The sequence below is a fragment of the Phalacrocorax carbo genome, chromosome 2 (genome assembly GCF_963921805.1).
Source record: "Phalacrocorax carbo chromosome 2, bPhaCar2.1, whole genome shotgun sequence".
Taxonomy (NCBI): domain Eukaryota; kingdom Metazoa; phylum Chordata; class Aves; order Suliformes; family Phalacrocoracidae; genus Phalacrocorax; species Phalacrocorax carbo.
Window position 1 is genome coordinate 116715730 of NC_087514.1, and position 23479 is coordinate 116739208.

The 23479-nt window shown below is 40.2% G+C and overlaps 1 protein-coding gene across 13 annotated transcripts in view; it reads right to left on the reverse strand.

Annotated features, from left to right (window-relative positions):
• ARPP21 (cAMP regulated phosphoprotein 21) overlaps positions 1-23479 on the reverse strand; it is a 203046-nt gene that overhangs the window by 59273 nt on the left and 120294 nt on the right. For 9 of the 13 annotated variants that reach the window (XM_064443977.1, XM_064443979.1, XM_064443972.1 and 6 more), the window contains 5 exons: positions 19423-19531; positions 17490-17591; positions 11020-11057; positions 8852-8911; positions 6039-6271 (listed from right to left, as the gene is read on the reverse strand). In XM_064443977.1, coding sequence (XP_064300047.1) covers positions 6039-6271; positions 8852-8911; positions 11020-11057; positions 17490-17591; positions 19423-19531 — 542 coding nt within the window. The remainder of the gene's footprint in view (positions 1-6038; positions 6272-8851; positions 8912-11019; positions 11058-17489; positions 17592-19422; positions 19532-23479) is intronic. The other 4 variants (XM_064443980.1, XM_064443984.1, XM_064443983.1 and 1 more) reach the window with 4 other exon arrangements.

A 23479-nucleotide genomic window follows, 5' to 3' on the forward strand; every position in this document is an offset into this window, starting at 1 on the left:
GGGATAGTTTTATTTATTGGATCATTTCAGATTTCAATGTTTCTACAAATTGCAGAGATATTCCTGGATGCCATCCTCATCAAGCTGCAAGCAGTATTTGGCATCTTCCTCCCAAATGTAAATGCAACCGCATGAGTTTCCTTTTCTTTCTATAGCAGTTACTGGGTCCTTTCCTGCATATCTCTGGCCCTTCTACATGCCCTTCATGTTACTTCTTTGAGCTCTTGCTTTACTTTATCCTCTTTTTCTTTCACCTATTGAATTCAACAGGTTAGAAAGCTACCTGGAGATTCAGGAGCGATTATGAGATTTCATAAACCTCCCAGTATTGTTTCTAAGTGTGTAAGCAGAACCAAGCCCGTGTTCAGACCTTTCTTTCCCCATTTTGTGCTATTCTGAAGAAACACCAATATAGCATGAAAGAAGATGGCAGCTTTGACATTCAATAGTTTTTTGTGTTGTGGTTCTCTCCCCCCCCTCTTCAGCTGTTCTTATGATAGGATCATGAATTGATCTTTACCAGCTTCTGAATGTTAAAAGCCAAAGGACTGCAATGAATTCAGATGTACTCATCTGAAGGTAGGCAGCAGGAGCGGAACAACTTCTGGAGCTACCACCACACATCAGCCAAGATGATAGCTTTGAGGTGTCTGCCTTAAAAAGATCAGAGACCTGCTTCCCTGCGTCAGTAGATCAAGTCAGTGATTTTGAAAGAACACAAATACGACACAAAACCATTTCAGCAATTTTCTGAATTTTTTTTAAAAATCCCAGAAATTAACACTTAACCAATTTTGCCCCCGTTTATCCTGTATAAGAATCATCTATTTTAATTTTTTTTCCATCACTACAACTTATTTCCTATCGTTGTAAGTCTAGACATATTAAACCAAGTAAATTCCAACACTAATGTTTGGAAATTAACACCAATTAATCTTGTCTTTGTAGCTCTGATTAGCTGTTTTCACGGTGTCTAAATTTGGAATAAGAAATCACCAGATAATGAATTCAGTACTGTAACAAATGAAAAAAAATGAACTATATGTCTTGCTAAAGACTTCTGAAAGGAACTTGGACTAAATGAGATTTTTGCCCCATTACACAATTCAACCTCTCTTTTTCAGTATGTAATGATGGCTACTTCTTCTAGATTCTTCTATAATTTTCTTGCTGCTTCACAGTTGACATAATAATAACCTTCATTTTCTCATCACTTTCCATTAATATATTTTTAAAGTATTGTGAAAGATACAGCAGTTCAAAGGGTGGTAAAAGAAAGAGAGACAGAAAAATCACCACAAAGTCTTAATAGCTTAGGAGGTTTGCAGATGGAGAGCACAGAGGTACCATTAATTTTCCAATATCCTGAGTGCTACTGAGCAATGCAACATGTCTTGCTCTATTTTCTTTGGGTCAGCATTCAGTATCTGATGACTTTGAACATCTCTGTCATCCCACCTTCCAAGTCTGAGGTAAATTTTTTATTAACTGGACTCTCAAGTTCTACCCACTTCTTGCTCCAGATGGTCAGTTTTTTTAGGAGCAGTACAGAGCTGATCACCTCTGGAAGTATTTATGTCATGGATAACAAATATTCGTAAGCCAAGAAGATTTATTTTCCTAAGTCCCTTTTCTTTCTGTATATTACAATGTATTTAGGGTATTTTATAATAATGGTACATCCTCATATGAACACGATTATTCCTCTGCAAGTTGCACTTCTAAAAATAACATTGATGTTTCAGCACAGTCCGTTGGTGGGAAGCGTACTAGAAGCAGTTGGTTTGTGATTTATTGCCCATACATCAACATTCCTACAGTTTCTCTTGGACTCACAAAATCCATCAGGCTATCGCCTGATTAAGAAAAAAGCAGCAGAAATCTAGTTCTAACACTTAGAGACAAAGTTACAATTTACAGGATACTTTATATATAAAAAAAGGTTAATGTATTGAAATGCCTGCAGTACAATCATCTTTGCCCAACAGGAGTAGCAATGAACACCTAACAGGAGAGATTAGATTGTGGCTCCGATTACTTGGAGCCCTGCCAAGAAAGTTAATGATCCCTACAGATCTGTATCAACACAGCTGATACCCCAGTGCAATCAGCTTTTTGTAAATGGGGAGGGGGGGTAAGAAATAAACTCCAACAGATGTGCATTCCATTGAACGGAAAATGCATTAGAAGGAGCTAAAAATGCAATATTTACATCTTTTAGGTCTTCCAACACCTGTTTAAATAGCTACGTAGGTACACACACAGAGGACATTTCTGTGAAACGTATCTTCCCTCCTAATAATGTATATTAAAACCTGTTGTAATGTGTCACTGGAAATAACATGGGAGTTTGTAAGTTATATTCTCTCTTCATCGGTATAGCTAGAGACTGAACAGGTATAACTTCGATGCCTGTAGGGACAGCTATTTCACTTAGAACTATATGTGTTAGTCAGTCTTGGAAAACCCACTATATTACCAGAAATCTAAACTAACCAAGGTTTTGTATGATGTCCCAAGTTGTAGGAATGTAATCTGATTGCAATTTGTTACGTTATTAACTCCCCACTCAAGACTAAATTATGACTTAGTACATTCCTATATATCTACTAAGTTTCAGAATAACAGAGCAGGAAGTTTTATTTGCAATATACAATCCGTGCTTTTCAGTGCAACAGGGCTTTCTAAACAATCAACAGGTGCCTGAACATAATCATCAAAACCATTAAGGTAACCACTTAATGGGTTTCAAACAGCCCCTTTTGTGAAGTTTGCAAAAAATGAAGTAACGTAATTCCTTTGCTAAGCTCCAATTCCTGTGCAGCTGAACACAATTAAAGTATAAGTCTAATTGACACTGCTGGACTCTACTGCAGAGAAGAGCACATTCTATGATCTGTCTTTGCCTAAGGGGAGGCTAACATCTTTCTGTACTTCAGTTTCTGTTTTTCTGCTATGTACCATTCATTACTGATTTATCAGAAGTTAAGGTTAAGGGCAGAACATTTAATTTTGGTGACAGTATTAAAAATTATCCAGAAAGGCTACAATACTAGTATTACATCACTATATATACACTCTCAAAGGGAGTTGTGAGCCATCTGTGAGAATCCTGGAAGTTTTAATATCCTGTGCTCAAGAAGTGTGTTTGACAATGCTTCTGAACGACCATCATATATGTAGGATAATTTTCACATTTAAAATGGTCATAAGCATTTTCCATCCTTTAGCCAACGAAGAACATTTTGACCAACTAATGACTTCAGACTGATTTCATACATACTATATGCAAAACAAAGATGTTTTAGATTTACTCCTGTGAATCATAAAGCACTTCAGAGAACTCACTAGTACTTCCTGCAGAGGAGAACCAGGACAGAATTGGTACTTACTGGGCTCTGCCACACTACCAGGGCAGCATGCCTAATGTTTGTAGCTACACCTCTGCAATCCCATTTCAACCACTGTAGTAAAGACAACAGAAGATAAACAAAACCCCCCCAAATAAAAAACTGCTCAAGCTTTAAACGTGTACTGAGATATGGAACACCCAGCGCTGCCTATGACCGGAGTACAGAACGAGGGAGATCTAATGCAAAAGCTTGAACAAAGAAGTGCCACTTCGTAGCTAATGTACCTTAGGAAACACATGCAAATGGCACGTGGAGGCTCTGCCAGCTGTATGAATGCACTCAGGATTTCTGGTGAAGTGAGAACACTTTATCAAGGTATATTTCCCCATTGTTTTTTGAACAGTCATTCTTTTCTGCTTTAATGCCATTCAATACCATTTCAGATAGAAATAGCGATTCAGATATTATTTCTTCTTACTCTCCTCAGGCTGACTGACAGTTTGACTTTGTGTCCTGGCTTTGAAGGTGTAAATGTGTTTTGACATCCAGCCTGGCTCTTTTTCCCCACCTCTTACTTTTATTTTTTCTTTTCTTTTTCACCCTTCCTGTGCTTAACTAGCTTTCAGATTTAAACACTTGACTAAAAAAAAGTCAGAGCACTTAAAATATGTAATTACTCTGCAAAGAACATGGGATTTTAATATCACTGATGTTTTAAAAATGTATTATAAGGGCTTTTATTTGAAAGCAGTTTTGGGTTTGGTGGATATGGAATGCAGATGCATTTACACGTATTGGCATGCTTCAGAGATCTCTCCTTTAATACATTTTTTTAAGTGCACCCTTTAATATGCTTGATTTTAACACTAAAACAGCTATTTAAAAGTATTACTGTCTTGCAATTAGCTGTCTCAACCCTCCAAACTGGATTTCCCTGACACCATTTTAAATGCTCTGTACCTCTGCAATACAATGCTGCAGAGAAATACATTTACCTGCACTCTACTGAAGGTGAATGATATGAAAAGAGTATACCAGGAATCTGTGCCTCCTCCCTAATTCATGCATATCAAATTGGATTCTGATGCAATGGAAAGATTTGTGGGAGGCAAAGAAACCTGGAGATAAAAACACGGTCCACTGCATACTTCTGGCTCCACTCTATAGCTTATTCAGCCTTTATACAAATTAAAAAAAAAAATACAGGAGAGTGTAGTTTCAAAACTACATATGCACTGTTTTTGCTATGTTGCATATGCTCATGCTCAGGAACAAGCCAGAGGTAAACAACTATACTGTACTAATTTTCAAAGTCAAATTAATGTCTTAATTCCATTGGATTTTGCACACATAGGATGGAGTAAAATTGAAGGACGATCTTATCTTAGGAAGGGATCCTTATGGGTCCCTTCCAACTTGAGATATTCTGTTAATTCTAAGATAATAAGCCAAATATTTGTCTAGAGTCTCAAAGGAAACATAAAGTAGAAGCATTAAGAGGAAGATGCAGGATATTCCAGAAGATCCCAGCAGCTTGACGACCAGTAGGGTTTGAAAGAGCAGATTTCTAATCAGCCAGGTTCCTTTACAGCTGTGAAATACAACAAAATTTTTAACTATGTTCAAGACTCGGAGGTCCAGAATGCAGTTAACAAGTCAAATGTTTTCTTGATTTATTCTGAACACTCCATTCCCCTGCATCCTGAATCACAGCAAAGGCTACCATACAATTTTGGGAACAGAAGTGAAATCTGACCAACCCAGGTTTCATAAACTGGGTTTAAATTAAGCACTGTCCATAAAACACTCTCAAGCTGAAAAAGCACTAAGTGCTAAGTATTGATTACCACTTGTCCTGTACTACATTTATCAAATGAACCAAACTGATGCAATCATCTGATGGGCTCCTTATTTATTATGTACTTTTACACCAAAAATATAATAGAGTACTTTAATGGCATTGCTTGAAATTGCTTAGATCTGGACCTTGTGACTTGGTAATACATTAAGGCACCTGTGAAGTTAACGCAAATAAATGCAGAATTCCCACCAGGTTCGTAGTCTCCTTAAATGGTGCTTTCATTTAATGAGAATTAAACAAAAAATTGAGAGATTTGGGGACCTCTGTGAATCCAGCGCTTCTGACTGCTTCTACCACAGCCCACTGCCTCATCTGCCATCAGTGAGGGAGAGGTTGTACTCCAGGATAGACGGCCTGCGCTTTAGCAACGACAACAAAATGTTCTTGGATTTCTCATCAGGTACAGATCATTTAATTCTTCGTGATTCAAGTAGAGTAAAATGAATAAAAAGATAAAATCTGTGCTTTGCCTCAAAGGACCACCACCTTTTCAGGCTATAGCAAGTGCAGTGTTCACACAGGACATACATGTACTCTACTCCAGGAAAAGCCTATCTCACCTACAATTTGCAAACCTCAGACACCAGGTTTTCTTCTCAGTTCTTAAAAACTCAATACCAGGTACCCAGATACTAGCATACGTTGATGGACATACACATATGCTACGCACAGGACATAAAACTGTTCCCATAATTCACTACATAAATGATCTCTGAAAGTCCCTTCCAACCCAAACCATTCTATGATAAACCATGCTCAGGCAAGTACTAGTATACCCATTTATCACAGCACAACAAGTACTGTGAACCCAATACAGTACTAGCTACCTGTTTTAGACAGTTTGCCGGTGCTTCTGTTACTTGACGAGCTATCTCCTCTTGTCAGGACAGTTATCCCACCAAAACTGGCTGTCTTTGTTATGGCTGGCTTCAAATTTCGATTTGAGCTGTCCGAGTCTGTGCTGCTCCATGGCCTCTGGTGGTCTGTCCACTTCAATTCGTTCTCTGTACTGCTCTGCCGACTGCCAGATGCCTTCCCCGTGCTGTCTCTGTTACCCCTATGGACATCAGGAAACAAGGATTTATACACAAACAAAACCACATCAGGGCAGAGTCTATCTTTGGATACCCTGCAGCGAGCCTAATGAAGAAAATGGAAGTACTCTGCATTTATGAAAGCATGCCTGAAACAGGGGATTTGACCCCAATACTCATCTGCCTTCAGCAAGTAAATACTGCTATATCCTTTTACATGCACAGACTTACCACTGCTCCCCTTTCGCATATATCCTAAGAGCACTTCACCGGACGAGGCTGACGCAGCAATATTATGCAGCACTGACGTAGCATTTCTGTTGCCTGTTGACCAGTCTCTTCCCTCAGCAAACCCCTCACTACTACTCCCTTTGCTGTCCATCACCTGTAAGGTTTTTCTCACTAACTTCACCTTCTACCTCTGTCTTCATCCATTCTCCTTATTTCTACTCCACCTTGTCCCCACTTGTCTGTCTCTTCCTCTACTCTGCAGTGTCACCCAAAGCCTTCCCCTAAACACGTGTCCTCCCAGCATGACCCCAAACTCTTCAGTGCTAACACTCCACTTAAGAGACCCACCAGCAGGGATTTGTTTTATTTTGCCCTCTGCATACACTAATTGCAAACATTTTTGGGTAGAGACTGCCTGTCCTTAGACAGCCGCAGTGCACCCAGTGTATTGTGAGTAACACCACAGTAAACTGTGAGCAGAATCTGGAGGAGAATTTGGCTTAAACAGCTTACAATGTGCTGCTAAAATGACAAAACCAGCATGCCTACTATAGCTTAGCACACCATGACCATTATGGCAAACGATGCTAGTAACACTGGCTTTTGGAAGGCTTTTAGAAGACGTTTGCCACCCCTCTGTCTTAATTTACAGTATAATACCTTGCAGGCTCAAAAAACTTTCTACAAATCAAGCAGATAGGACTGTATCTATTTTGTTTGTTTGTTTGGTCCCCCTTCTCCTTGCGAACGTGGCTCCTGTTTTTTTATTTGGAGAACCTGCCGAACTGTGCCACTCGGGACGTGAAGGAGCAGCGTGTCAAAGACGGGATCAGGCTGGTGCGTTCCTTGCCTGTGATCAGAGCCTCTCACAGATGTGATCAGCAGTATTAACCTGTTGACCTTTGCTAGACCCAGACACTGGGAAAGCATGAAGAGAAACAGCACAGAAGCAACAACATAAAAAAAGGAAAAAGATTTTAAAAATAAATTGTCCTTACAATTTAATTGGAAAGAGAAAAAACAAAGTATATTATTTACAAATTCTTTTTCATCCTTGTGCTTAGAAATTAACAATTCTTTTATATTTACATTCTACTGGAAAAGAGAGAGAGAAACAATGCTTTTGTATCCGTTATGTGTGGTTTTGGGTTACACAAAATTCCTTTTTGTTCCCCAAACTGGAACAGGTATTAGTTATTAAGAGTCTCTGTGCATAAGATGTCCCCTTACTCCTGTATGCCCAATCCAAGACTCTCAGATCATTAAGGCTATCCCAAAGCATTAAGGAAGGTTTTTCTGCCTGCTGCCTGTGGCCATGGGACGCAGCTCCAGATGCTCCAGCACTGCTCCTTATCCGGTGCAGTCTCACCATCTCCTCCGTGGTTGCTGACATGCACAGTCAGCAACCACACGTCAAATAATCCCGCATGCTTTTCTCCTTGTAATGAAAAATTATGTAATATAGATAATATAGGCTTGAAGTGACAAAAACTATCACTGCTACATATGCAAACCCAAAAGCATACAGACATCGAGTGACCACCCTACTTCTGCCTAGCTATCCATGTGCCTTACTGGGTGAAGGACATTCTTCTGAAAGCATCCATTACTTCTGCCCACTCTGCTTAAGACTTGTGGCAGCTGACTGACTTTAAAAGCAGCTTGGCATGCTCATGTTGATCTGAACTGAACCTGTGGGACCTCATGGTGCAGGAGGAGAGACTTTCCAAGCCTCTCAGAGGAATCCTGTCACTACCAGGTTGGGTATTCCACTGATCTAGTGTGTCAGCTGATAAAAAGAGCTCTCCATGAAAATATGGACTGACTCATATGGATTCCCTGTGGCTTGGGACATGATCTGGGATAAGGGATACACCTGAATGTTCTCTGGGCAGAAGGAATTGGAGTTTGGAAGACAAAGGTCACAGAGAAAGTTTCAAAACATCGCTGCTTTAGATAAGGGAACTTCAATCAGTTTCACCTCAATGTACTTTTACTTCAGCTTTTAATAAACCAACAAAAGGAAAAAAGGTTAGTCTGGGCACTAGTCTGTGAAACGTGCCTGTCATATATACTAGAGCATAATGAACTTCCACCAGTCACAGTCAGCCCCAAATTGTGGCAGTCTAAGCAGCTGAAAATCTGGTATGGCTCCTGAGCCAACAATCCATAAAACCAAAGGAAAGGGACCCCCTGTGACCTCCCCACTCAGAGAGCGTGGGATGAGTGGGGTAAGAATTCTGTTCTCCACGCTCCTTTCCAACCAGAAAAATGACATACCCACACCCGTCAAGGTCTCCCTTGCTGAGGACATGGACTGAATCACAAATAAGAGTTACTGGGAAATGAATATTAAATAAAGTCATACAAACCTAAACAGTTGTCTTTTCTTATGGGTATCATTGCATATACTACTGTCTTCCAACAGCCTACTGAAAAATGAAAAGAAAAATTATGGTAACCGACATGGTAATTAAAATTTATCATATCTGTAAAGCTATGTTTAGTTTCTAGCAACACCTTCCAACTTGCGCTAGATTCATAGTTCATCAAATCAAGTAAAAAAAAAAAACCAAAACCAAAAAACCAAGGCTAAAATTGCCCCCCTTCCCTCTCCCATAACTGTGCACAGTCAACTGAACCTAAGATATGTCAGCCAGGGAGGCTGAAGGCCATTTAACATTTCCTGTTATTGAGCAAGGTAATTCTCAGAAGCCAAGGAACCATACATCTACATCCAAAAGAAAATTCATAAAAATATCATCTAATAAGAACATTAAAAAATGCAAGCCAGCAAAATACTGCATATATAATTTTAAGCACTTGCTAAGTCACTTGGAAATCTCTGCAGCTCAGAAAAATGCTCAGGTTGTCTGATGAAAAAGAAAGGCAAAGCACTTAAACACATACCTAACTTTCAACACAGCAAATCAACAAGGTTGTTCATGTGCACAGAGATAAGTATAAGTTTAAGTGCTTCACCTGGTCAAAGACAGAAAAAGCAGTGTTCTGAGGAACACGGCTGAAGTCTCCCTCCTGCAACAACAGTGCAGGCAGTAACAGAAGCCCAATTTCCAACCTGGCCTTTTATTGGCCTCCACTTGAGAATGCATCTTCACACCAGGAAAGCTGGTCAGCCAGCTCTCGGGTTTGAGCAAAGTGAACCAAGTAACACCAGAACTGGCCACACTCTCCTGCATGCAGGTGTGGGATTGAATGCATAAACCAATGGATGCCTGGCTATGAAGTTCATGGTTTATCCCATACAGGTCCCTGCCCTACTCTCAGCAGCGCAGTGTCTGAGCACTTTCCATACTGACTTGGGAACGTGAACAACTACATCACGTTTATTGTCCCATTCTCTCCAGAGAGGGAGAAGTAGGTTTATGAGAACATCTTTTTGGTTTTTTGGGTTCCTCGGTTGCGTTTTTTTCATTTTGATCAAAAAAACCCGTATCTCCACAGTCAGGATACAGAAGCAGCAGCTGAGAAAATATCCTCGGCTTTCAGAATACAAGGCGGTTAGGTGACAGTGGCCATTACCTCCTGAGGTACTTCCCTCATTCCACTTTTAGGACTGTCCATCAGAAAAGCTGGTTTGTACCATTACCGTGGAATCATTTTCTATGGGAACAGCCTTTCCCATAAATGTATCTGACAGATGTAAAGATGGACAGAGATAGAAATACTGTGAAAGATAACCTCCCCTTCTTCAAGAGGATGATAAACAGTTTTAAAGCCTGCACAGGACAGACTTGGGCTAGCCCTGCTCAAGCACCCACCAGTGAAATTCTCAGCGTTTTGGTTAAAATCCTTATCTGCCATAAATGTGCACAACTGCTACGATCTTCAACACAGCTAAGCTAATTTATGGCTGCTACAGAGCTAATACTTGGTATTTTGTAGATCTTATTTAAGCACAGTTTCTTCTTCCCTTTGCTTTAAATGGATTTATTATGATAAAATGAACATCCATAAGAACCATCACACAGTAATGCAAAGTAACAGTTGGCTCAGATATCACCATTTTATTACCACAATGGAGCAGTAAAGCAGATCTGGTCTGGGGGCCTTGTGAGCCTTCATAAGCAACAAGAAGTCAGTGCTGCTGCTCAGCCCCACAGCAGAGCAGGTTAAACAACAAATGCAGGTGTGGTGTTTCATAAATACCATCATCCAGCCACTGCTGGAGTGCTTTTTAAAGATCCATAAGTTAAATTCTAAAGGCACTCCGGAGACAGGTTGAGCATTTGAAATGAAGCATTAGGTGGGTCGTCCCCGTCCCCCCCACTCCCCAGTCTGCTTTTTAAACTGAAATGCAAAGTCTTGGGAAAGCAGCAGTAACACCTTATCTGCTCAGATACAATACAGCAATGCAATCTCTTCCCCCCCCTTAAAGCAGAAAAACACTGCAGATAATATGGATTACAAATTTGCTCAACAGCCTTCGCATTAGGATAAGCAACTATAGATAGACAAAATAATAAGAGAGAAACAGCTAAGTTTAACACCAAAAAAAAAAAAAGAAGCTATTTTTTACCTGTTTTCCACAAAAACGTTTTCCTGGGAGCAAACTGACTGAAAAATAAAAAAGGCATTGTATCAGACGTTCTAGATATGCTCTGCTGTTCCAATTCCTTTCTTGATTTTAGAATTATCTCCCCTGTTCAGGCTTAAGGGGATTTCAATTCATGCATCATTTGCATTTGCAGAAGACAAGAGGGGAAAAAAGGTCAAGAGTAAGGTCAGGCCAGTAAAGTAAACTCCATGCATTACAACACATTGCCAACAAGGGGTCTCAGTTTAGAAACAAACTGAAACTTCTCGGTCCTGAGATCAGAAGGCGGCAGTATGTGCAAAATACTGGCAATTTGAATGGGAAAAATGTTTTTCCTACATAATATAAGGTTCCACTGGTCTGCCCTACCACCTCAAAATAAGATTGCAGAATAGCACAGAGCTGCAGGTAGGAAGGACACACAGGAGGAAAGCATGCAGAATTGACAAAGTTCTTCAAAGGGAGAGAAGATACTGCAGTACCTAGAAATACTATGTGATTTCACATTTTGCAGTTGGAGAGGAAACAGTCATACCCACACTGAGATATAAAATGATGATAATCATCTTAATATTAACAACAATGAGTCTATTGCAGAAAGGTTCTCTGCTGGAGGACTTAGATCCCGAGAAAGGTGAAGGGCTCAGAAGAAATAAATCCTATAGGCAAGTGTATAATTCTTTTAGTATTACTTAATTTTTTATGCAGAGAAATGAAGCTATGCTCGAATTTCCCATGAATAATTCTCCCTCTTTGATTTTTTTCATTCCCCTCCTATTTCATGTTCACGACACAAAGTGCCTCATAGCTGTCACTGGGTTGTATCTCCACAAGGTACAGAAGAAAGGACAGTCAGTACTTGCACTGAATTTAAACAAAAAGGCAAGCAAAGGGAGGAGGGTGCCAGAGATCAAGCCCATTACTTCTGTAACAACAGGACTCAGCTCAAAGAATAATGCAATGCCATCATTAGCTGCATCAAGTTTTAATGGTATGGGATACGCACAGATTTGGGATGTTTCTGTTTTGAAAAGGGTCAGCTAATGACCTACTCAAAGAGTGCTGGCCAACACCAGAAGCAAGACCCTGCTCATTCCCAGTGCTGCAGCAAATACACAGGCAGTTTTCCCTTGGCACCACAGCCAGTGCCATCCCATCAATTTACACAAGGAATGGATTTAGCCCTGAGAAGGCAACGTGGTTTCTCGTTAAAAGCTGTAATTCACCTACCCAGCACCCGTGTCAGGGAACATCTGACAGCATTGTGGGCTTCCCAGGTGACCTCCGGCCCTGCACTCCAACTAAATACACACGGCTCTGGGCTGCATCAGTGGCAAGTGCATCTCTCCTCAGCACAAAGCCTCAGGATAGCAGAAGCAAGTTCTCCATTGCCAGGAACCAAATTCCCACCAGCTACAGCAGACCTAGGGTTTCACCCCAGACATAAACTGTTCCACTTAAAACCACTGGGATCCTTTGTACAGCTACGACACTGCCTCTTCTCTCACTTTGCAAACCTTACTCACAAGGTTTCATTAACAAATGTGGCTGTGCAGACTTCAGCATAGTCTACCTACCTACGAGCACAGTGAAATCACCCCATGGGATTGTAAAAACCTCAACTGTGGGCCTGTGTCTTCACTTGAGGTTCATGATAGGCATTTGTGCGCTGCCTACACTGCAGTCACATTTCCAAAGCAGCGTTATAGCTACTCTTCCAGAGCAAGCAAGTAAAAATCTTTGCCTAGGCCAGAGTACTGGTCTGTGTTCTCACAAAGTTAGAAAAGGAAGGGGGCATTTTTTTTTTTTAACCTTCATTTCATTTTTTCAAGTTTTTAAAGAGACTGGGCATAAAACAGAATAAATATCTGGGATTTATATTTTTATCAAGCAAGTGGAGAGGTCTGCTCCCTTTTCAGTGTCTTGATGGGAATGACTATCAGCTGCATTATAGACTTAAAGAGTCTGTAATAACTCCATTTGTCTTCCTGGTTGATGATGCTGGCACAGGGCCACACAGTCCCTGGAAACTACTTTTCAGTACAGGTGCGAGGCTGAGAGGCAGAGAAGACAGACACTTTTTTATTATGTTATTCTTACTGTTGAAAATCGGATGGCTAAGCAGCTCTGGATATCTATTTAGCTACTACAAGGTCAGGACTCACTTTACTGATCTATAGCATCAGTAACGCTCGATTTAAAGCACCAGGAAAGCTTAAGCACATAGCACAGCTGTTGTCAAAAACATTCTTAAAGCACTTGGCTCTTGTATAGTTATCAAAGACACTGACAACAAATCTACAAAAGGAAAAAAATTATGCAAGATTAACTACAAATTCGCCTCCTCAGAGACCTCCGCATGCAAGATTTCCATTAGCGTGCTCTGTATGACTAATTGTAATTTATGAAATTAGTATTTCACTCTTCCAATTTCCCAGAACCTTTTAAAGTCTCAACTGGAAAGCGTGCATCAGCTCTGTCAGTGAACTAGGTATACCGGGGGTTGCTGCTCTTGTTTTTAATTATATTAGCCAACATAGATGACTATTAACATGCAGCAATATCCTGCAGTGGATACCATCAGGTAATAATTTTTAAGTCAGTTAACAAGATGTGATAGATCTCAGGCTTCCAACTAATGCTTATTGCTTGATCTGCAGCCACAAACAAAAGGCTCTGTACAGCAGTAGGGGAGTTTTAGTACCTGTGGGTTTATGGTAGCCAACACAAGGCATGTATTTGTTTTGTTTTTATTAATTTTAAACTCTCTTCTTCCTAATCCTTTCCTACTAGAAGGATAGGACAGGCCGAAGCCTCTTTTTAATCAGAGAGTGATAAAGATCCTCAGTGCTTTCTTATGTAGAGGAATTATGATTTATTTTATCTAGAGGATCTGGCTCTTCAGAATACACTCCTTAGTCAAAAATAGCCATTACAATTAACAACAAAAAAATAAAAAGCATGTGTATTTCCTTTAATGAGTTCCATGCGTACCTTGGGCAAATCTAGCATTTGTGTAAGTAATAGAACATCTACATTTTTCAGTGAATACACAACGATTACTAGAGAATACATTTATGAACAACGGATGGTCCTTACGTGATTCTGGCTCATGAAGTTATACATTGCATTAACCTCGAAGAATGAAATTTCCCCTATGTAATTTGATTGCTAGTTTTTAGAATCAATTTTCTGCCTGCTTAAAAGCCAAATGTAGTGTACCGTTTATGCATGCATTTGGGATTCTCAGTTAAATCTACAATTGGAATTAACACACAGGGAAAGAACAACATACTTTTTTTTTATTCTTTAGATTGTTCTTTGTCTTTCTTAGACAATTACTTTTCAACTTGCTAAAGGCAACTAAAGCAGCTCAGACAAGAGACAACTTCTTTGCAAGACCCAGACACTCCAGGTCCTCTGCTCCAGTGCACTTGGTTGTAAAATCCACAAACTGTTGTAAAACTAAGTTTCCAATAAAAACATGTTTTAAAAAGGAAGGTGGTAGGCTTTGAAATTAAAGTATAACCTTGAAAATATCTTTGAGCATAAAAGAGCTCACGCAGCATTGTTTTACTGTTAGCAGCCTGAAAAGGTTGAGGTGCACTTTGTAGTTCTTATTTCAGTGAGCTGCAACAATCACATTTATTAACTATTTGTTTCTTCACCAATCCTTTTATTAAGATATCACATTAGCATTCTTCTCAAACCCTGCCATTTGCTATGACTCTACATGTGACAGGAGTCATTAAAACCTCCAAGCTCCCCTTGTCAAAATTTATGATAGCCAATACAGCAGATGGAAAACTTGCCAGAAAGTATAATTTAAACTGACTAATATCAGACTAATCATCATAAGGACTATCATAATGATGGCATTATTCATGAACGTATTTATTTTGTTAAAACCTTCCCACTTGGAAACGAAGATATCTGGCACACTAGAGTGCTGCAAAAATCAAAGGAAGGGCAAGCAAACTTTCTGTTGGCTGGTATGTGGGGCCCAGGTTAAGACATTTTTTCCACGGCATATGAAACACGCACAGAATTTTTTTGCTCCTCTAACCAGACTGCCTTTTCGTCCCATATTTTGTTCAAAGTTCTGACTCTCGGGCTGATATGTTATCCAAAGAGTTTTGGGTACCTCAAACATGTTTAGAGAGGCATGCTAGGTGCCACAAGTTAAGGTAGTACTCTTGACCTTCATGGCTGCCCTTTGGAGACCTCTCATGCAAGCTCTCTTCATGCATACTCTAATTAGAAGTGAAGTACCTATAATCCATCTGCTAAGCTTCATAAGCAAGGCATTGATAAAGGCTTGACTACAGCAGTGTAAACAGCATAGAAGTAATAAAAATACCACATGATTAATCCCTCCCTGTGTCTCTTTCTACATCTATAATTTGCAGGATGACAAGGCTTAGGTACCTACCTCAGAGAAGCCTGGGAAGAACTAGGTTAATTATAGTTTTAAACCCTCTGCAATCATTAAAGTCTTACATGCAGTAAGTGGCTACCTATAATAGGAAGCTATCGCTCTCTTTCCTAAAATTGGGAAAAAAAACCCAAACATTGTCCACCACCACAGCCACTGACATCGTCCTAAAAACACCTCATATCTGAGGAGTGCTCCACTCAAAAAAGCTCAGCTAAGACATATATTCCTGTTAATATTATTAGTACAGCTTGCTGAAATTCACTGCACTATGATGCTCGCTAGCACCTGCAACAGCAGAGAGAGAGAGCAAATGAGTGGATATGAGAGAGAGAGGGAGAGATATCTAACGTTGCTGATCTTTAAAAATGCTCACTCCCAATCCATTTAAAATGCCTGCCACAAACCACGCTGTTACTTAGGTCTTGCCGCTCAGAGATGCTAACCCAATGGACCACAACAACCTCCTGTGGCAAGCAATTAAAATGCTCGCTGCTTGCCCGTCTTTAAAACACAAGTATCTAGAGATAAAAACAGCAGCACATTGTGGAGCAAGTTTCAGCACGATTTTCCAGCCACCTCCTTTTCCCAGCCTGGCATTTCTAGCTGCTGCTTGCGATACAAACTGCATTATTCTGGCAACAACTTTCCATATGGTATTTTTTAACACCATTTTGCCTCATTTGAATCTTGCTTCAAAACCCAAAGTTTTTTTTTGTTTTGTACAAGCTCCTTTGCAATAAGCCAGAAACAGCAACTTCCATACAGGAGACAGGTTGCAAAGAACAACTCTCTAACTGTACCGTATACACTGTGACAGTTTTTACATCAGACCCACATGCTGAAAGCAAAACGTAAACTAAAGGGCCTCTGCTTTTACTGGAATTGTCTCAATCAAGAAAGGGAAAGCCAGGCTAAAAACATTTAGCAGTTGAAAGCTACTTGTAAACAAGCAAAGTTACTTATCACGAATGAGACAACACAAACCTTAAAACTATACAGTGTATTCTGCTAAAGAGAAGTAACTTGGATGTGTGCAACTCCAAAACCAGAGAAAAAAAAAAAAAGGATATCTAAAATAGTACTATTAGCCCTGAAACAAATGAACAGTTTTAATTTAAAAGGACACTGCCAAATATGATTTTCAGTAATAGTTTTAATTGGGTTTATTCCCATATTCCTCTAAGTGCCAGAGCTCCCGCACTGAGATGTGAGATAAAACAATAAAATGTTGACTTTTTTTCTTTTTTTCCTTTTTAGGACCCTGTCATTACAGTATAATAGCAAATTATTTTTTTCTTCCTTTTTCAGGAACATGAGGTATTGCTCACAGATGTTTCATATTTAAATGTTTTCCTCTAGCTCACTGTACAAGTTCTGATTTTTTGGCAAGGCAGGGATTATAATGCCTATTTTATTTTATTCCTTTCAGAATAAAGTTATCAACAATGTGACCAACTCTTTCTGATGTCAGAAATACAGTTCCTTAATCAGTCATTTCAAAAAACCCATGCAACTCCATGTTTAATGTCTGGCTTTTCTTTGTTCTTAGCATCTTAGTGCTACAGCACCCGCCCGAAGAAACAAAATCACGAGGAGGCTCTGCAGACGGACACTTGCAAAATTCGATCCAGCCCGAAACGAATATGAAATAACATGGCTATTGGAAATTATTGAGAGTGTCCATTTAAATCACTGCTCTTTGGCTGGCAAAAGAGAAGGAAAAAAAGGAGACCTATATCACACAAATATTCAAAGAAAAGGGATAAGCACTCCCCAGACAACATGCTGGGCCTGATCTCTCCTCTACCCTTCTACCTGCAACTCTTGTCACCTCCTGCTCCAGAAGCCAGCCTCTGCACCGCTCAAGCTCCTCTCAGACCCTCTGCACCAGTCGCCCTTCCCTGTCACCTCCAGCGGGCAAGTCCAGCTGCGGTGTTCGTGTCAGAGGGGAGCAAGACTGTCTGACTACCGGCAAAGGTATGGCACTAAAGAGGCAATTAAAACAACTACTCACATCTTGTGCAAATATTCTCTCCCTCACTCTCTGATACTCCTCTTCTCTCTCTTCAATTGATTTACTTCGTCTGTCATCTCTAAATGGAAGAATTCTGTTTTGCTGAGCAGAAAGAAAACCAGGAGGGTTATATAAGTTGAGCTGTTAAAAACTGCCGTTAAGTAACTGTCAGCTGAGAATAATAAATGTTCACTTAAACAAATGAAGCATGAAAACGATAGCTGTCATTCCTGCACGAAGCACCCAGCAAGACTGGGCACCTGAGGGTTTCCAGTAGATACTGCACGCGGCTTTGTAGAGCGAGTGGCTGAAATGAGGCTTTCTGCACGGCTTTTGTGGACCCGCCGTCCTAAAATCGGGTGTTTTCACCCCAAACCTAAGTGCCATTGCTCTTGACTGCTAAGACTTCTCGACAATCCTACCAGCTGCAAGGAGCAGGAGGCCAGGCAGTGCTGCACTCCCTATGAAACTGAGGAAGAATAGAGGAAAAGTAGGCTTCAAGAGCTAAACTGCAAACCCTAGAAGGAACCCAAAGTCTACGTGTACAAAAAGTCCCAAATATTGGGCGTGACAGTTTTAACCATTTCTACACCATAAGGAACCCTCAACTTCAGTTTCACTGGGAAAAAAGGGCCATTTGTGCCTCTCAGTAAAACGCAGTGCAGGAAATGGCTGTGCCGTGGGAGGGTGGAGAGAAGAGGACTCCCAGCAGGAAATGTTTCATTGGCAATTGGCTTTCAAGTACTGCTCCTTCTCCCCCTGCACCCCAATACTTGCAATAGGTCATGCTGCTTTCCTTTGGCTGATCCCCATGTTCACCACACCCTGAAAATGCTTGGGGTTTGTTTTTGAAGCCACCTCAGATGCAGCATAACTGGCAAGGCTACTATGTACAACTGAGAGTCAAGGAAAAAAAGGGGAAAAAAAAGAAAAAAGAACGGAAAAATCAGTCCTTTACTGAAACAATGAAGGAGAGTGGAAACGAGAGACTCACTGGCAGGTTCCTCCACAAGTAAAACCTAAGCAAAGAAAGCATATACTGTCTTCTTACCTGTGAGAATTTTCTCATAAAAGCAATTCATGTCAAAACCCTTTTTTGTTTTATTTTTTTTAAAATATATTCCACGTACATAGCTTGCATTGGATTGAAACAGCACAACACCCGCTTTTAAAGGAAGCACAAACACACACATTTCCCTGGCACTCCCCTACTCATCGAGCTCACCTAAGGTAAGGTAGTGTTATGGCACAGGCAACACAGAAGGGGAATGTCTGCCACAGTACATGCATGACAAGCAAGTAAGTTACACAGACAGTAAAAGGTGGTGAGGGCACAGGAGGAGGGAGGGAACTAAAAGAGGAAACATCTTTATTCTGTAAAAACTTAATTTAGCATGGCTTTTAAAAAAAAAAAAAAAAAGAAAATCAACCTGGCCTCACCATCACATGTTTGTTTGGTGCGTGTTTTTTTTTGGGGGGGGTTTTTTGGGGTTTTTTCAATTTTTTTTTCCCCTCTCCTTTTTGAGCTACATCAGTTTATCATCAGTCCATACTGAAATCCAACTCTGAATGAGTACAACAGAAGGAGGAAGCTGTAGGGAGCGAACGACTGCCATAGTTAGGCAAGACACTGAGAAATGCGACTGACACAGCCTTCCACGCAGCCCGGAGCCGCTGGCATTCCCCCTCCCGTGGGCATGCAGCAAGTCCTGCGCCAAGCAAACCACCCATGCAAACCCACACACTGCCATGGCTGAAGCGGCCACGCCGGGGCTCGATGCTACCCACGGTGGTACGTACGCCAGAGGAGGCAGGGAGGGGGCAGAGGGCAGGGGAGGAGGAGGAGAGCAACAACAAAAGAACAACAATAACATCAGTCAGCCCACCTTCAAAAACAGAACAAATTTCAGCAACTCTCGAACCGAGAACCAACCTGATTGTCTTCTTTATCAATACTAGAGTTATCTCGCTTCAAGATAAATCGCTTCTGGGATTCTTCACCTTTTTCATCTTTTAAATGTTCAGAAAACCTTTGCTCTGGTCTGCCAGCAAAGTAAAACATAGCAATAAAAAAATCTTTCTTTTGGTTTTGCTTTGATCTTTATTTCTCAGTGCTCTTTGTTTACACAGTGGCATTCAGTGCAAAAGCAGTTAACATTTGTGGTCATGGTGAGACGCTGCCTATAGCTGTCTGAGGCTGCTGTATCGCTGCTAACTGTTATTGCTATAAATAGCTTTTGTTGTTGTTGTGTAGCAAGGAGCGGGAATCCAAAGTCTCAGTCACTGAAATATTTAGGCTCTCCTCACTGTGACTGAAGGACAGGGAAAACAAATTAACATACTGTATGCTAATTTGCTTCCTTCAGTAGTTGTGACGTCCGGCAACACTGCTGCTTAGTGAAGCCTATCCACCTTTAAAAGTAAGGAAAAAATTATAGGAAACTTAAAAACAAAACTAAGAGTTTCCTCACTCCTGATAAGCAAAACTGGTAATGGCAGGGACTGATGGTGTTTTGCTTAAACAAAATATTATCTCATCACCATTAAGTGGGGAAAATAGTCAAGAACAATCAGAGTATCAATTAGTTCACTGATTTAAACCCATCCAGACATTTATTTTTAAAAGCCAAACCCCACTGGTTAAAAGCTCAACATTTTCAGGTTTGTCAGCCGGGACGATACTGTTCCACATTCTCACCTTGTGCAAAACCAGCATCTCATGTCACCTCACCTTGCACAAAACACAAATTTTAAGAAACATCTCAATGTCAGTGCAAACGCCTCGTAGCTGTTAATAAATAACACTCCAGCCTGCACCACTCCCAGACCCAAACCCAGAGTGCTTCAAGCCTCACCGGTGTCAATAGGGCAACCAGTGCCTTTAAGAACCGAGCTGGGATTCATATGCTGCTACCACCCAACTGAGGTGCTACTAACGCACAATCTGGTTTTTAAAAGCAGTAATATGCCATGTCACACCATGAGCTTTCTATCAGGGAATGCAAACTTTATACCCTGTGTTGAAGGAGCTGCTAACAGCAGTACTGGAAGGAGATGCTCAAGTCTAGAGACCTAAGTAAACAAGACACAAAGCTTCCACTAACGGACCAATTGTGAAAAAATCAAAAGGTAGAATTTACAGAAGTCAGTGACTTTGTAAATAAAAGTCCTCTCCAAACTTTAAAATAAAATCTCACCTTCACCTTATTTCAGAATGGAAAATTAAACCAGATGTGTAAATCAGCCACCATTTTGTTGTTATAGCATTCAAATTTACACTTAACTAACTAGGAATGTATTTCAAATCAAAATACAGCACATTTTCACGCCATAATTAGAGTCTATTACAATTCATTATCAGATATGCAGGAAACATTTGTAACAAACTGTTAAAAATGCAATATTAAGAGACAGCAACTCTCCTGCCTCTCTTTCTGTATGAATTTGAAGAACTCCCAACTTCTTCTCACAATTTGCATTTTTGTGACAAAGCAACAAAACATATCGGCCCCATTTCCACAGACGTTGAGAATTCAAGAAACCTTTGTCCATCATCCGTAGATGCTAGCACTCACAGATATAGGGCCTGACACATGAAAGTCAGCAGACTCTCCAGATGCCCTACTAGCCTTCTTTTGGGAAAGCCCAGAGGCGCATGGCGCTCTGCATAGTTTTCGAACCTAATGGGTCATTAGTGATGCTTCCTCATAAACAGAAAGGCTACAAAGCCCTGTTAATGGGTTACTAGGTGGGTTGTTCTGCCTTTGGCCCCATTAACGAGCACTGTGCCTGCACAGCCAGAAACAAAGATTCATTCCCTCAAATATTCTGCTTTGACAGGACCAGCTGAGGAATGTTATTTTTCTGGTTTTACATCCTAAAGCACAAACAAAATTTTGCAGTTGTACTATCAGTGTAAAATTTAGAGTTGTAAACTATCTGCTGAGCATCTAATAAACTACATACAAACTGTAATAAAAAACGGGATTTTAAAATGAAGAGGGGAAAGAGTAATCAGAAATTAGAGAGAAAAAAGCTTGAAAAGGCAATTTGGGAAAGTGTCTCCTCCAACTACTAACACATTTAAACAACAACATGCCTTTGACACTTCATAGCATTACTTTCATTTTTTAATCCCATTTTCACTTCATTAACTATTTATTAAGCATTTCCACTTGTTAGAAGAGAATAGGAGAAGCATGAGATCAAGCCACAAGCCTAAACTAATGATCTGGTATATGCCCGTTGATAAAATTAATCTACAAGCCCAGTGGGTGATTGCTCTCCAGTTGTGAAAAGAAGTTTGTTTGGGCAGAGAGACTCTGAGTAAGTGCAGAGCAGTATGGAGCACCACAGTACTACCAGCACCATGAGAAGGTTCTTCCCTCCCAGTCATCACTGCAACTCTGGGTTACCAGCGAGGCTGCAAACAGCATGACCAGCTCAGTTAATAAGGATGCAAAGCCTGAGGGAAGACTGTCAAGTGAGAAATGGGATACACAGTGACAAATATCTTCAGGCACGACAACCTGCAGGCCTCCCTCAAACATTAAAAAAAATCAGAAAAGGTCATTTAGTTGAAAGAAATGTAAGCTATTTTAAAGATGTCAGAGTCCAGTGGTATTTACACACATAATTGTGGGGTTTTTTTCTTCAATACTGCATTTTCTATTTTAACATCTATTGCAAAAATGTATTATTAGTAGGACACAGATGGCAAACAACGTTTAACACGAGTAAGTGGAACCAAATGCTTTAATCATCTGGGTCCAGAAGAGGTTGACTCTGCAAAGATTTGGGTCTAGTCCTCTGGTGGAAGTCTGTGCAAGTTCCACATTCACAGCTTTACAGTTCCCTCTAACCCTATAATGCATTTCTGAAAGGAAGCAGAGACACTGTGGGTATTCTGGGGAAATCTGTTGCATTAGTTTATGAATTTGCAGATGAATCAACTGCTTGAAAATGGAAGAAAATAATATGTAATTTTGAGCAAGATGCAGTATACTGTCAATATACTAATACAGTACATAATTACAGTAATAGAGCAGATAGAGTGAATTCATCTCATTTGAGTCCTAAATTAATAACAATCACATTTACTTCTCTTCTAGGCTTTCTTAGCCCTAATACTGTCAGTAGTAGAGCCTGCACAATATACCAAATGGTGTTCATACAAGTAAGAGAGTGAATTTATCAAGCTTATTTTAGTTCTGGCATAAATTAAGATCTTACACAAATCAAAGCATGGTTTACAGTTATTATTACAAACCCATGTAAAATCAGGAGCATATTCACTGTTACCACACCAGTTGCCTAATTTACACCTTCAAATCCTAATCACGTCTCAGTATAAAGTTAAATGGTAAAAATTGCACTTGCAGAGCCTTTTTGAAAACACACTGAGAAATTCTGAAGCTTTATCACACACTTGAGTACTCTAACTATTTAGGGATCTTCGGGGGGGGGGGGGGGGAGGGGAGGGTAACAAACAAAACCCACCCAACAAACAAAAATAACCTACAATACCTGTCCTATATTGGTGGGTTGACCCTGGCCACACAGTACACTCATCTATGTGCTATCAACCATGTGCAATAAAACAGACGTGCAACATATGCTTAGAGAGAATGCTGCCCACCTGTATGACATTTAGTATTTCATTTAGCCCCCATGTCTGGAATCAGTGGATCACCTGAGAACCTCATACCCCACTACTCTGAAGAAAGATTATGGCGGAAATAGCAATTTCCTTTTAAGTCGATAGGATTTTTGCAATTTGGGAACTGTACTGAGAAAACTGGAAAGTATGACCCAATTATACCTTAAATACCTTAAAGACTCAGAAACCAACACACAGGGAAGAGGAAGTCACAGAGACAAAAAAGAAAAAGTTAAGTTTGGGGTGGATTTTTGTTTGTTTCTTTTGTTTTTATTTAATATAACCTTTTGATTATCCAAATTTTTATTGCTTGACAGTATGGGTAGAAGCA